A 13801-nucleotide genomic window follows, 5' to 3' on the forward strand; every position below is an offset into this window, starting at 1 on the left:
AACTTTATTATTTCATTATCTATTTAAATAACATTCAAACTTCACAATTAAACATAAAAACTCATTAATTTTAAACAAAAAATATTTGAAAATAATTTAATGAGATTTCTGCTGCTGAATATCCTCAACTAATTTGTTAAATAAAAAAAAAACTAAATACGAAAACTTTATCTTTCTTATTTCACTTTTCAATATGATATTCGATTATACATCAAATTTTTTTTTATTATACTGTATTCTGAAGGAAATTTTGCATAATTTGGCAGCCCACTGGCAAACTCCAAAAATTATCTATAATGAAAAAGCAAGAATGTTTTCCATTATTAATTGTATTATACTTTCAATACAGTAAGACCCCACTTAATGTTGCCTTGATTAATGCTGATTTGATATAACATGGTCTGCTCGAAGCCTAAAAAAAAGCTCAAAATTTATACTGATTCAAATTGTGACATTTCATTGATTTGTATATAATACAATTATTTACGAACACAAACTAATCAGCAAAAGATGGCAATTCATCGTAGTGCCATACTTTCCTTGTATGTATGTATGTATGTTTTGTGCAATTTTGGAAAAAATAAAACATCATGGATGACATAGGAAATATCGACTTCACTTAGCAAGAATTAACTGATAAATTCATGAACAGAGTGTGGAAGAAGTTATGGTTGAAGTTATCCAAGAATTCTTAATGAGAAGAGCCTTTCGCTGTATTGTTAGATTGGCCAAATTGTCAACCTGTTCAATACAGCAGGACTAGGAGATGTAGATGAGCAGGATATTGAGGAGTTACTGCAGGTTTCTGGTGAGAGCCTTACCAATGATGACCTTCAAGAACACGAAGAACAAGGAATTTGTGTAGAGCTGGAAACTAGTGATTCTGAAAATGAAGAACCCAAAGAACTTGCTACAGATTTCTTTAGGAAAAATTTGAAACAATAACCAAAATCATTTATCAAATTGTAGTGAATGATCCAGATTTTGAAATGAATGCAGAAGCAAAATGAGGTGTTTTGGATGCGATCTTCTGCTTCTGACATTTGCTTAACGAAAGAAGAAAAAAGTGAAAAATGAAACTACACGACTTTATTGCAAAAACAAGAGTTTCAGAAAAGTTAGGACCTTTGTCACAAAAAATGAACTTTATATTTCTGTGTGCATATGTTTGTGTGTTATTTAACATATATTATTACGCAAATTAATTTGAAAATAACTTAAAATTAAAGTAAAATCTGTTTATTTTTGGTCACATGTTCCCCTTTCCCTATTTACTTTGTGTTAAAATGACCTCATTTAATGCTGTTTTGTTTATCACTTTGTCATCTAGGAATGCATCCCCCATGTTAAGCAGGGTCTTGCTGTATTTGTATAGGGCACATGGTTTTTCTGAAAATATTTAAAGACTTGCATCCATTGCTTATTAACAGATATAAAATATTATTAACTAGTCTTTCCTTGACTGGATAATTTTTTGAAGGTTAGCAATAGCCACAAATGTATCCTGACTAATATCTTCCTGAGATTCAAGGAAAGTTCTCAACATTTCAATGGCCTTTTCTGCTTCTTTTGTGGTATAGCTATAGGTGAATCTATCTAGTTCTCTGTTTTGTCATTATCAGAAACTCCTCTCACATTTTCCATGATCTCTGTGTTTGTCAACATTCCGCATGTTACCAGGGAATTTTGTCCACATTCAAAAAGTCTTCAAATGAAATGTCTAGATTAAGTTTATTCTTGATAATTATCCATTCTTCTGAATTTACTTCATTGGTTTCTGTTTATTGCACTGTGTCAATGGTATTTTGTTGTTGTTCCTCTTCCTTGTTGCACCTTTGCTTAAATCCTGCTTTTAGGAAACTGTTCTTGATTGATTTGGAGGAATGTTATAGAGAAGACATAGACTATCATCCTCATAGTATTCAAAACATTGATAGTGGGAAGGATATTGCTGTTGTTGATGTCATCTAGAAGTTTTTGAACCAGTTCTTCAATATCCCAATTTGAAACTTTGAATGATCCCTTGACTGAGAAGTTGCAGCTTGAATGTAGTATTTGGAGGCAACAATCTTATAGTGATGTTTTTTAGAGTAGGGAGGTATGAGCATTGCAGTTATCAATAAAAAAGTTTTTTTTTTAAACCTGTAGATTTATTGATTCCTTTTAACCAGTCACTGAAGATTTCACTTGTCATCTAAGCTTTCTGGTTTGCTCTGTAGTAGAGGAAATGATTTCCCTTTTGAGAAACATCTGGACTTTGCAGATTGACCAATCATCAATGGTGGAAGTTTTTCACTTCTAGTGTTGATTAATTGCTAATAGTACAGTTACATGTACTGTACTTTACTCTGTTTTCCACTTCAGCATTTTTATCCTCTAAATACCACTGTTCTGTTGGGTAAACATTGAGAAAAAAAGGCCTGTTTCATCTGCATTGAAGACACCTACTGGCTCATAGCCTTGCATGAAAGAATGGAGCTCCTTGATCCATTCTTCACAGACACTTTGAGGTGTAGATGCACTTTTGCTGCAAAGTTTCCTGAAGACAATGTTATGTGTACTTTTGAAGCTGTAAAGCCACCTGTTGCTGGCTTTAAATTTACTATGACCAATTCCTTTTGTAAAATCTTCAGCTTTTGTCTGTAACATCATTCCACTAAGAGAAATTCTTTAGTAACAACATTGCACAAATCATTTTCTTACATATTCATCTACAAAGGAACATATCTGAAAAGGAACATTCCAGATAATCATGACCAACTTTATACAACTTTCAGGAAAAACATTTTCTGGCTTTAAAATGTTGATAGGGAGAAATTTCACTTCATAGAATTCATTGAAAATCGTCTCTCTCTTTGCATGTGGACAAAACTTCAATAGTGCTTTTGTCTTTCCCTTCAATTTTCATTATTTTTACACTCAATATATGAACAAAGTTGTGTAGAAAATATAAATAGGTTTCACTTAGGGAAAAGGAAAAAAATTAACTAAAATTATAGGAGCATTTTCTTGCAAGAGGAAGTAGGATTTCAAAGCATCAAACAACTTTAAGGGCAGGAGCCAATGAAAGCCAATGTGTCTTGGAATGAGAGAAAACTGTTTAATAGTGAATCCCACAAATTCACAAAACTCCTTCAATAGTTCATTCCATACAGTATATATTGAAAAATGATAAAATATTTTCATTGCTATAACTTCAACATCTGTTGACAAAGTATCTGCAGTGGTATTCATAGTATTATGATGCAAGAAATGAGCAGGGCAGCCAATCACCTTCCCCTCCGTTGATGGGCCTGCTGATTTCTTGCATGACATCATCTAAAGAGCCTTTCAATTTAAAGTAAACATTGTTGGTTCTGTTGCACACTTGACTGCCAAAATTCGGATTGCCATTATCTCCACAGAATGTGCTGAATGTACAGACAAAAGTACAATTAACATGAGGCTTCATGTTCTTTATCACTTCTTGCAATAAAATGTCACTATTTAGAATAGTAATTGCTATAAGAACACTTTCTTTTAAGCATGACAAAGTAAAAGAAAACTTTAGAGCACCTGAAACCTGAACTCCACTCAGATTCCGTTGATCAAGTAAAAGCAACAAACAAGTGATAGCTATTGGCAGTTTACGAAATTGAGTGAATATTTGAATTTAAACGCCTGTTCTACTCCAATGATTTAGATGAGGATTTAGGGGTATCCAATTTGGTTAAAGTGTTATTAATTTCTTGTTTCGTATGAAATGATTTTGAAATTTTTGATTCGTCATATTTTTGCTAAATACGGGACAAGTGGACGTCCCGACAAAATTTGCCGAAACACCGGGACATTTCTTTAAAAAAGTGGGCAATACCGTATATACGGGACGTCTATAAAAAGTGAATGTAGAAATCTAGTGAACGTAAATATTTAACGTTTATAACTTAGTACTTATTTGAATTTATCTTTTTTTTCACGTTCTTGTTAAACTTAGAAACTCTATCATGCAAATTTTACAAAAAATTTTTTATTATTAAATTTCGATCAGTGATATGGATGATTTTCGGGAAACTACAGTAATATAATTTATTATAATAAAAAAGTATCGTGTATTGAATTGTTATGAAATATTCAAAATGTTTTGATTTTCATTTAGAAACAAAGCTTTTTGTATATCTTTTGATGATGTCATCAATTTTTCGTCTTTTAATCACCAATATCCCTCGTTCGGCAACCGAGGTTTAATTTCTTCCGGGTTAAATTAGACGATTTATTTATAAATCGAATCACTGAATATAGTAAACTATTCACAATGAATAAGCATGTCAAGTTACTAAAATAAGTCATTAAATTAAATGTATTTGTGTAGAAAGAATACTTGTATAATAAAGAGCAAATCGAAGAAACAGTCTATAAAAGTTAATAGCCGATTATTCTATCAGTATAATAGTAATATTTGTAATAAAAAAATTAATTACTGTAAACATGCGAAAAAATAATGGATTAATAACAATTTTACAGAAAAGTGGATATAATGTGATGACGTCACGCGGAATTGCGACAGGTCTGAAGTTCAGCAGATTGATACTCGCAAAGCATGAAAATATGTTACAGAAATTAGTAACAAATTGATACATATTCAAAACTAAAATCCCAAAATAACTAAATTAAAATAATACGTGTTAAAGTGTGCTCATATTCTGATCAATTTTTTTAAAAATACTGTTTAGGTACCGTACTTTGAAATTTATACGCAGGCACTTTTTGATGACACCTCTGACCTTTTTAGGAACTAACTGGCAAATATTTAAGATACGCAAAGTTTAATTGGCCAATTTATAAACTACAGTATATGTTTTATACGAAAAACACGAGTGTGTTTTTAGTTTAGGAGGGGACATTTAAAAATCATTTCTGCAGTTATTTTATAAATATATACCGCATATCGTCGAAATTAACGACAAATTAATCATTAATCATAGTATAAATTTCTGACGTTAGAAAGAATTAGTGAAATTTAAATAATAAACCACGACTGTTACAAGCGTTGCGAATAATTACGTACTGTAAAAAATTGATGGGCGTAAATTTAAAAAAACATTCAAAGTACTTATTTTTTTTAAAATAAAAAATTCGTTTTTTATTTCGTGTAATCGTTATATAAGCAGGTTTTGTATATTGTTTTAAAATACATAAATATGGTATTTGTGTCTGTGCGAAAGCTTAAATTATTTTATTATAAAGAATTGCATTTTATAATAATGCAATTCAAATTGCCTTTCCTTTCATGTTCAATATTACTAACGGAGATTTTTTGAAACGATGATTATGCGAGTTTATAATAGGATTCGGTCGTTGCTCTAATCATAGTGTGTGTGTATATATATATATATATGTAGCGCGTAACAGGTGTGGTTGACGAGCACTCTATCCCAGAATTCCTTTGGTCCGGATGCCATTGTTGGTTTTGGTCACGTGACAGGAAGCGTTCTAAGTAGTATCGACGAGGGGAAATGATAACGGTGAAGTATCCTGGTTTCTTAACTTTATTAAAAACAAATCCGAGCAGTAGCAAGTAAAAAGTCGGATTTTTTTTTCGTATTTTATCTCTCAGTTAGATATAAATATTCAGATAAACTATTGGTCGTCAATATGGCGTTTGTGTATTGGAATGTACTTCCTTTTTGTCAACTTCATATCCGTAAAAGAAATATTACGATATTTATAATTACTGACTTTATCGAATTTTTCTGTTAATTAACTAAATAAAGAAGTGTAGTAGTTTAGTTTGATTCGAGTGGCACAGAAATGTAAAGAAAAACACATTCTTTCAACTGTTTATGTTAGTTTATTACACTGTTTTCTCGTGTAAACCAACGTTTCCATGTGTTTGTCGTCACGAAAAGATAAAGCCTGATTTTTAACTGAATAGATTTTAACGTTAACGATAGTATCTTTTGATATTTCAGTATTATAGTCTTGAAGATCAATGCATATCATTACCTACTATGACAGAATTTGTCTTTGACATGTAGGCCTACTTTGAAGCATTGTTTATATATAAACTAAAAATAACTGAACAAGCAATTTAGATAGAATATAAGTGATAAATTTTAATAATTGTGAAATGAGATCTTTAATTATTACTTCAAAAAATTGCATTATTTAAACATTTTAATACATTCCAACCTTAATTAACATTTTATATGAATTAAAACCTCATATATATAAACTTAGTATGTATGCTTGTTTATTTAAAAATTACAATGTATGTGAATAATTATATATTGTAGATACTTTTAAGTAATTGTAATTTTTTATTTTCAGATATGCGTTATTGTTGGATGTTATTCACGTAATAAAAGCAAAAGTCATGATTTTTTGGATTTATTTGGGGCAACAATTGTGGTATATTTTAATGGGTAATCATACTGTTTGCCAGAGGTAGTTTTATTAAATTGTGAAGATGGAAGTTGCTGATTGCCAAAGATTAAATGAAAATATTTCGGAATTATCACCGGGAAATGGGTTGACTTCTGATGTATTACGAGCACGGGCTTTGGAATATTACAATAGCTGTCAACCGCAAACTTCCCGCCAGTGTTGTGGATCGGTACTTAAAAGTGGAAGTACGACCCATATTAATGGTATAGTTAATGGAAATAATGTAACAACTAAGTTGATAAAAATTCAGGATAAGCACAAGGATAAAGTTTTACAGCATAATATAAGCAGTCAAAGATTGATTACTTCCCATGGAAGATTAGACCGTCCACAAAGAACACATAGTGAAAGAGCTAATCGTGCATATACTGAACGTGCTATGACTCATACGGTTTTAGCAAATTGTGCTACCACTTCATCCAGTAAATTAGGTTTGTATAGAAGCAACAGTAGCTTAGATTTAGATCATAGTGAAGAACTTGAAGAAGATGGAAATCATTTACTTAGAAGAAATTATGGAAGTGCATCATCATTGGATGTTATTAGCACTGCTGGTGAAAATTTTTTTGCTATGCTCAGGGAATACAGAAATGAAAATATTGATCATAAAAATCGTAATGTGTTCAAAATACATGAATATCATAAACATAAAGCTGATTCTTTACCAATAACTTCACAGCATTCTTCAACTTCAAATGGAAATTTCAAATCAAACAATCCAGTTAATTTAGAAGAATCTCAGAGTCCAAAATTAAAAACGAAACTTCAGAGATTGTGGGAAAGTAAAGATCGTAGCAAAGTAAAAACAAAAGTTGTTAATAGTGAACCATCTATTTTTAAAAAGTTGCGTGGAAATAAAACTGATAGCATTGATATATACAAGGGATCGGATAATAATCTTGATTCTGAAAGTCGATTAGAAGAAAAATTAAGAAAGAAAGCCTTTGCACATTATGATTGTCAAAGCATAACAGCTAATATTAGTTATGCTTCTCGATTGAGGAACTTATTGAGTAAGAGACGTAATACTACAACTGGAGCATCTGCAGCTTCAATGTTAACTAAGTCTCCTTATTGTCTTAGTGAGGATCACCTAGAAGAGAATGATCTTGGTGATGGTAGAAGTAACAAATTAGTTTTAAGTTGTCCTTTCTTCAGAAATGAATTAGGTGGAGAAGATGAAAGGATAATCAGTTTAAATCGTATGACATCAAGAAATCAAAGAAAGAAAGAAGAATTAGTTAAATGGCTTCCTACACTTCATAAGCATGTTATGGCATGTGGTTTGAGTATTCTAGAAAATGGTAATTATTTAAAGTGGAAACAGCAATCTTGTCCCTATCAGAAACCTTCTTTAAATATTGAAAATGTTGATAATGGTTCATATTGCTACAGAAAGTTCTTTTATAATCAAGGTAAATCAAATTTTCTCTAATTAAATTAAAATAAATCTTAGTAATTATTAATAAGAAATATAAATTAAATTTTTTAAAACAGTTAATAATAAATTTATTTCCTATATAGTTAAAGATATGAGCTTGTTATTAAATCAAACTAGTTTGCACTTTACAGGCAGTTAATATCTTGACAATAAATCAATCAAAAATAATGCAACAGACTAAAAATACTAACTTAATCAAAAATAGACTAATTATGTTGATAATTTTAGTATGTTGCATTATTTCATTGTTAATGCAGAAATAATTGAATTTTCATGAAGAATCACTGTAATGATTGTTCATTGAAAATGTAGATTTTGTTTAACTTCAAAACACTACATCTTCCTAACAATTTTTTTGTATGTATTCTAGTGTAAACCAACGTTTCCATGTAAACTTTGTAATTAATTTATATGTATGTATTTTTTTACAAACTTTAACTTTTAAAAAACAATAATAATACAATTTCAGCAATGTTTTGAAGTCCAAACACTTATTAAGAACTTAAATGTTTTTGAATCATATGGAATTTAAAAACTAATTTTAAATAAAAGAATGAACTGTTCTAAAAATTTAAATTAAATTAAATTTTAAAAGTCAGTTAATGGAATACAATGTTAATGAGAAATAAAGTTTTTACATATTTATACAGTAGAGCATTGATTATCTAAAACAATTCGGGACTGGGGTTGTTCAAATAACTGATTTTTCAGATAACTGATCATGTACGAAAAAATATGTTAACCTATCCCATGTTGAAATTTTTCTCCGTTGTGTGTTGCTTTGCGTTGAACTTTTCTCGATGTTAAGCCTAATGAAAATTTAAAAAAAATAACTGTGGCTGTTGTATCATTAAAAATTATTTCTTTATTTTGCACAAAAAAAAAATAAATATATCGAAAAATATGAAAACAAAAAAAATTATATTTCAGAAGTTAATTTAGATTCATAAACGTTCTGATTCAGCACAACACACTTCCCAACATACAGTTCTCAGAAAAACACCACACAAAACATGTAAAACTTATCACTCACAAAGGGAAAAAAGCCTCATTTAAATACTGGCGTGTCCATAAGTACCCTCTCATGATTGAGCCAGTGCTGCCAGCTAAAACATGCACACCAACAAAAATAATATTGGAATAGCCCAAGACATAGCCAAATATTACAGTGCCACAGCACTAGCAGAAATTTGAATTTTCAGACTGGAACGCTTTTGGTTAACCGATGTTTTGGTTGATCAGTATTCGGATAATCAACGCTCTACTATACAGTAGAGCATCGATTATTCGACCCTGATTAACCGCCACATTGGTTAACCGACTGTTCTAGTCGACAAATTTCAAATGTCCGCTAGTGATGTGGCATTACAATATTTGGCTATGTCTTGGTTACTTTAATATTATTTTTTTTTAACTTTTTGCGTGTTTTAGCTGGCAACACTGGCTCGATCATTGAAGGGAGGCCAGTATTTAAATGAACCTTAACTTTCTAATTATGAGTGGTTATTTGTTTTGTGAGCAATAAAATAATTTAAAAATAATTTTTAATGATACAATAGCGACGATTATTATTTTTAAAAAAATTTGTTAGGCTTAACATCAATGAAAATTCAACGCAAAGTAGGTTAATAGCGATATACTAATATACTAATTACATGGATATACTAATATACTATACTAATAATGTATTTTTTTCATTCTTTTCGGTTATCCAATTTTTTTCAGTTATCTGACCAATCCGAGTCCCCAATTGAGTCGGATAATCGATGCTCTACTTGTATATGTAAAAACTTTGACAATAACAACTACAAATCTGATTACTTTTAAATAAGACCAGATGATTTGCTATAACAAGGCTAAGTTAATAATTAGATTGTATCGTTATGCTATTGCTATTGTATCGTTAAAAATTATTTTTAAATTATTTTATTGCTCACAAAACAAATAACCACTCATAATTAGAAAATTAAGTTTCATTTAAATACTGGCCTCCCTTCAACAAAATAATTTATCTAGAGGTAAGAGGTTAGGCTGTCATTTTATGTTAATTTTAATAATTGTAATAAATTAATTTTTAATTTCAAATTTCTGAAAGAAATGAATCTGCCCTGAGTGGAACTCAAACCCATAATTTCTACTTATTGTGCCAATGTGTTGCCAGTTACATTACCTGTACCTCCATCCAATCTTTACTTCTAGAACTATTCATTTGGATATAACTATGAGGTTACTTAAGGTGCTAACTGGGGATGATTTAAACACTCACAGCCCACCTCTATGGCACTCAGACAACTATTGTTTTTACCCAGCATGGAATATATATATGTAAACAACAATTCCACAATTCTGATTAGTTTTAAATAAAGCTAGATGTTCTGCCAAATTATCTGGCTATAATAAGGCTAAGTTAATAATTAGAATTGAAGTACAGTGGGTGATCAGTTAACGAACAGTTCGGATAGTGAACAAATTGGATAACGAACACTTTCGCAAAAGATTTTTATGATCGGATAACGAACTCTTTACTGAATAATATTCCTCCAAATTTTGAAACTCTCCCTTATAATTCCAGCTTTTTGTTTACCTTTCTGACAAATAGTTTTTTACAGTCTTCACAAGACTGTTGGATGGGCAATTGTTAAGTTTTGTGTTGGGGGTTTATTTATGAAAGGTGAAAGTTTAACTGTCCCATTTAAGTGCTTTTTATTTAAAAAAGAAACTGATAATATTATGGAGCCTAAAAAGAGGAGTGTCAAGAACTGTGCTCACTGTAGAAACCAAGTAAGAGATAATAACCAAGGTAGAAAGTGGGCACAAGATGTCTGATGTTGCTAGACAGTATGGCTTGAACAGGTAAGCACAATCTTAGCTATGAAAGATATATCAAGAAATCTCAAGCTGCTGCTAATGGAATAATGAAAATCATATCTGAGAAATAAACAGCATTTTAGAGCTCATAATGGAACCTGAAACTGATCTGATGACAGAAGAACTCCAAGAACTCTCAAATCAAGAATACCAAGAAACTCAGCGAGATGTGTTTTCTTTTGAAAAAGAGGAAGACGAAAGCCAATGTCGACATCTGCTACTTAAGATCTTTTGAAGAAGTGGGAGGATGTCAGAACAACGATCATTCGAGTAGCATCCAAACCAGAATAAGGTTAATGGAGTTGGGGATCTCTACAGTTACAATACTATTAATTACTTCTGAAAAATCTCGAAGAAAAGAGAAAAGCAATCGACATTAGAAAGATTCTTTAACTCCCACAAACGGAAAAAACATGACTAATAAAAATGCAAGACTGTGTATATATGTATTTTTACTATTACATGTAAATAAATGTAGTAAGAAAGTATATATTTTTGTATTTTTTGGAGTGTCCAGAATGAATTAATCAAATTCCCATAAAAACCTATGGTAAATAGATAATTGGATAACGAACAAAGTCTTGAAATGGATTACGTTCGTTAACCGATCACCCACTGTAATTTGTCTAAAATTCTGGAACTGGAGATTGGACAGAGGTCAATGTAGTGTAACTGGCAACATATCTACATGGTAAGTTGCAGGTTCAAATTAATCAGCTCATTTTTTCTTCCAGAAATTCTAAATGAAAAATTAATTTATTAAAATTATCATGATATGGTGGCCTAACTGCCTAATCTAAACAAATTACTTAATTTCTATTAACTTAGCCTTATTAAAGCTTGATAATTTAGCAGATCATCTAGCCTTATTTAAAGTTTTTACTTTCAATTTTATATTAAATTTTCATTAATATATTTAACATATAATAATTTACTTTTTATAGTCAATGCATTTTTAGTTGATATGGTTTCAAAGCATGAATTATTAGAACACATTTTAAAAATTTCATATAGTTTATTTTTTTATTCAAAGTTAGACATCTAAAGCTGAACTCTGTGTATTAGAATGAATCAAATGAAATTGAGGTAATACAATTTATTCATCAACTGGTGTGTTTAGATTAAAAGTAATTGCCACCAGCATTGAGGATTTATCCTGCTTCCTTATGAGCCTGATGATTTCATGCTTGTAGGATTTTTTTGTCTTTTAATGGAAGAAACCTGTGATTACCTCTTTCACTTCATCTTCTGATGCAAACCTGTGACCTTTTAGCTGTTTTTTTATGTCACCAAAAATGAGTAAATTTTATGGGAGCAATATTGAGGCTGTGATGTATAATGTGTTGTTTTCCACTTCAGTTTTTCAAATGTGTCTAGTCATTCTGCTTGCATGGGGTTTCACATTGTCATGCAGTAAGATTATATCTTTTTTCAATAAACTGGATATTTGTTCTTTATTGCCATGTATAGATGTTGCAAGATTTTATGATATTAGACAGCATCGATGCTTTTGCCTCTCCTTCAAAATTTAATGATCACTGGACTGTTGTGGTCAAAGAAAATCTTAGCAGTCTCTTTTCTGCTTAAATGAGCAACTGTGTTTTTTGGGGATGATGATGATAAAGTTTTCACTGAAAGTTTTGCTGGCTCATACTGGTGACAGATAAATCTGCTGAATGATGATATTGTTAAGTTAGCTTTGAAGACAATGATGTCAAAAAGGATGAAAATTGAATGCTCTGATAAGTCTTCAATGAATAATTATGATTTATTCTGGTGCTGTGTGTTTTATGAATTAAAGTAATAGTCTTATTTAGGGATATAATAAAAAAAAAATGTTTAGCTGGATTGAGTTTGATAATTTTTGTTATTGATATTTTGTTTTTGATTTTGCAAATAGATGATATTCTAGCATGTTTGATAAAAAAAAATTAAACTAAATGATATCTTTTCATTTAATAAAGAGATTTAACTTAAGAATGAATTATACTTTTTTTTTTTAAATTAATAATAATTTTAATCTTCATTTATGAGAATTTGTTTCAGAAACAACTTTTCATAAATGCAATAGATTCCTAAATCCATTATGTATAGTAGGTTTAATAATATAACACTTACTGTTGTTTAAAGCAGAAGATTTATAGTTTAAATTTTAAGTTTGAATAGTTTTGAATTTTTATTTTATTCTGCTATAATTACATATAATGCAATAAGTTTATTATTATTATTTACTTAATTATTCTATGATGATGATAAAAATAATANTCTTTGTATTTATTATTATTTTTTTAATCAAAAAGATTTTTAAAATATTGTAAGCTTTCTTCTGAAACAATCTAATGTTATTTTATTTAAACATACTTAAACTTGTAGAGTTAACATAAAAAAATACAGGAAAATTGAAGAGAGGTCTGTGATTTTAATGTCAAATTTCATGGGTAATAATAAACCAATGTTTTTGATTGTTATATTGAATTGTGTAGAAATATTGAGTGTCTTTTTGATCACTGAATGTGTGGTAGCAATCCCACTGCACACTATCTTAGTCAGAACAATGGTTATTGTGCAACAGAAAGCATATGTATGTATGTTGTGGTATTCTGAGTTTAAATCAGTTATTATAGTGCAATGTCAATATTGACATACTTATAGTCAAGACGTGTTTATGGACAAGACCACAATTTGATGGTTTAATTAGTTTAAAGAGACTGGAAGTGTTGCATGTTAAGAAAATGCCATACTTGATCTCCAATGTTGAAAGAGAATGTGGAGCATCTGAGATAATTGTGCATGCATAGATTGAAGAAATCTATTGCTTATTGCAGCTTGGAATTCCTAAAATGATCATACAAGATGTATTTTATAAATTTTTGAAATTGCATTTCTACAAAATCTTCTACTGCACTGACTGGTGATGATTATACAGTAGAGCAGTGGTTCTTAACCTTTTTATACTTGCAGCTCACCAAATATTTCATAATTTTTTTGTGATCCCCATTTTTTAATAATAATTTATATTTGTTAAATTATCTATAATAAATTGATTTTTTTTATTATTGCTTTATTTTT

General features: G+C 29.9%; 1 protein-coding gene across 1 annotated transcript in view; it reads left to right on the forward strand.

Annotated features, from left to right (window-relative positions):
- Positions 1-5314: 5314 nt before the first annotated feature.
- LOC111621948 (signal-induced proliferation-associated 1-like protein 2) overlaps positions 5315-13801 on the forward strand; it is a 77121-nt gene continuing 68634 nt past the window's right edge. The window contains exons 1-2 of the mRNA XM_023364208.1: positions 5315-5501; positions 6307-7838. Coding sequence (XP_023219976.1) covers positions 6446-7838 — 1393 coding nt within the window. The 5' untranslated portion in view covers positions 5315-5501; positions 6307-6445. The remainder of the gene's footprint in view (positions 5502-6306; positions 7839-13801) is intronic.

This window comes from Centruroides sculpturatus, unplaced genomic scaffold (assembly GCF_000671375.1).
Source record: "Centruroides sculpturatus isolate CEXI.00-Female unplaced genomic scaffold, Cexi_2.0 scaffold31, whole genome shotgun sequence".
NCBI classification, from domain to species: domain Eukaryota; kingdom Metazoa; phylum Arthropoda; class Arachnida; order Scorpiones; family Buthidae; genus Centruroides; species Centruroides sculpturatus.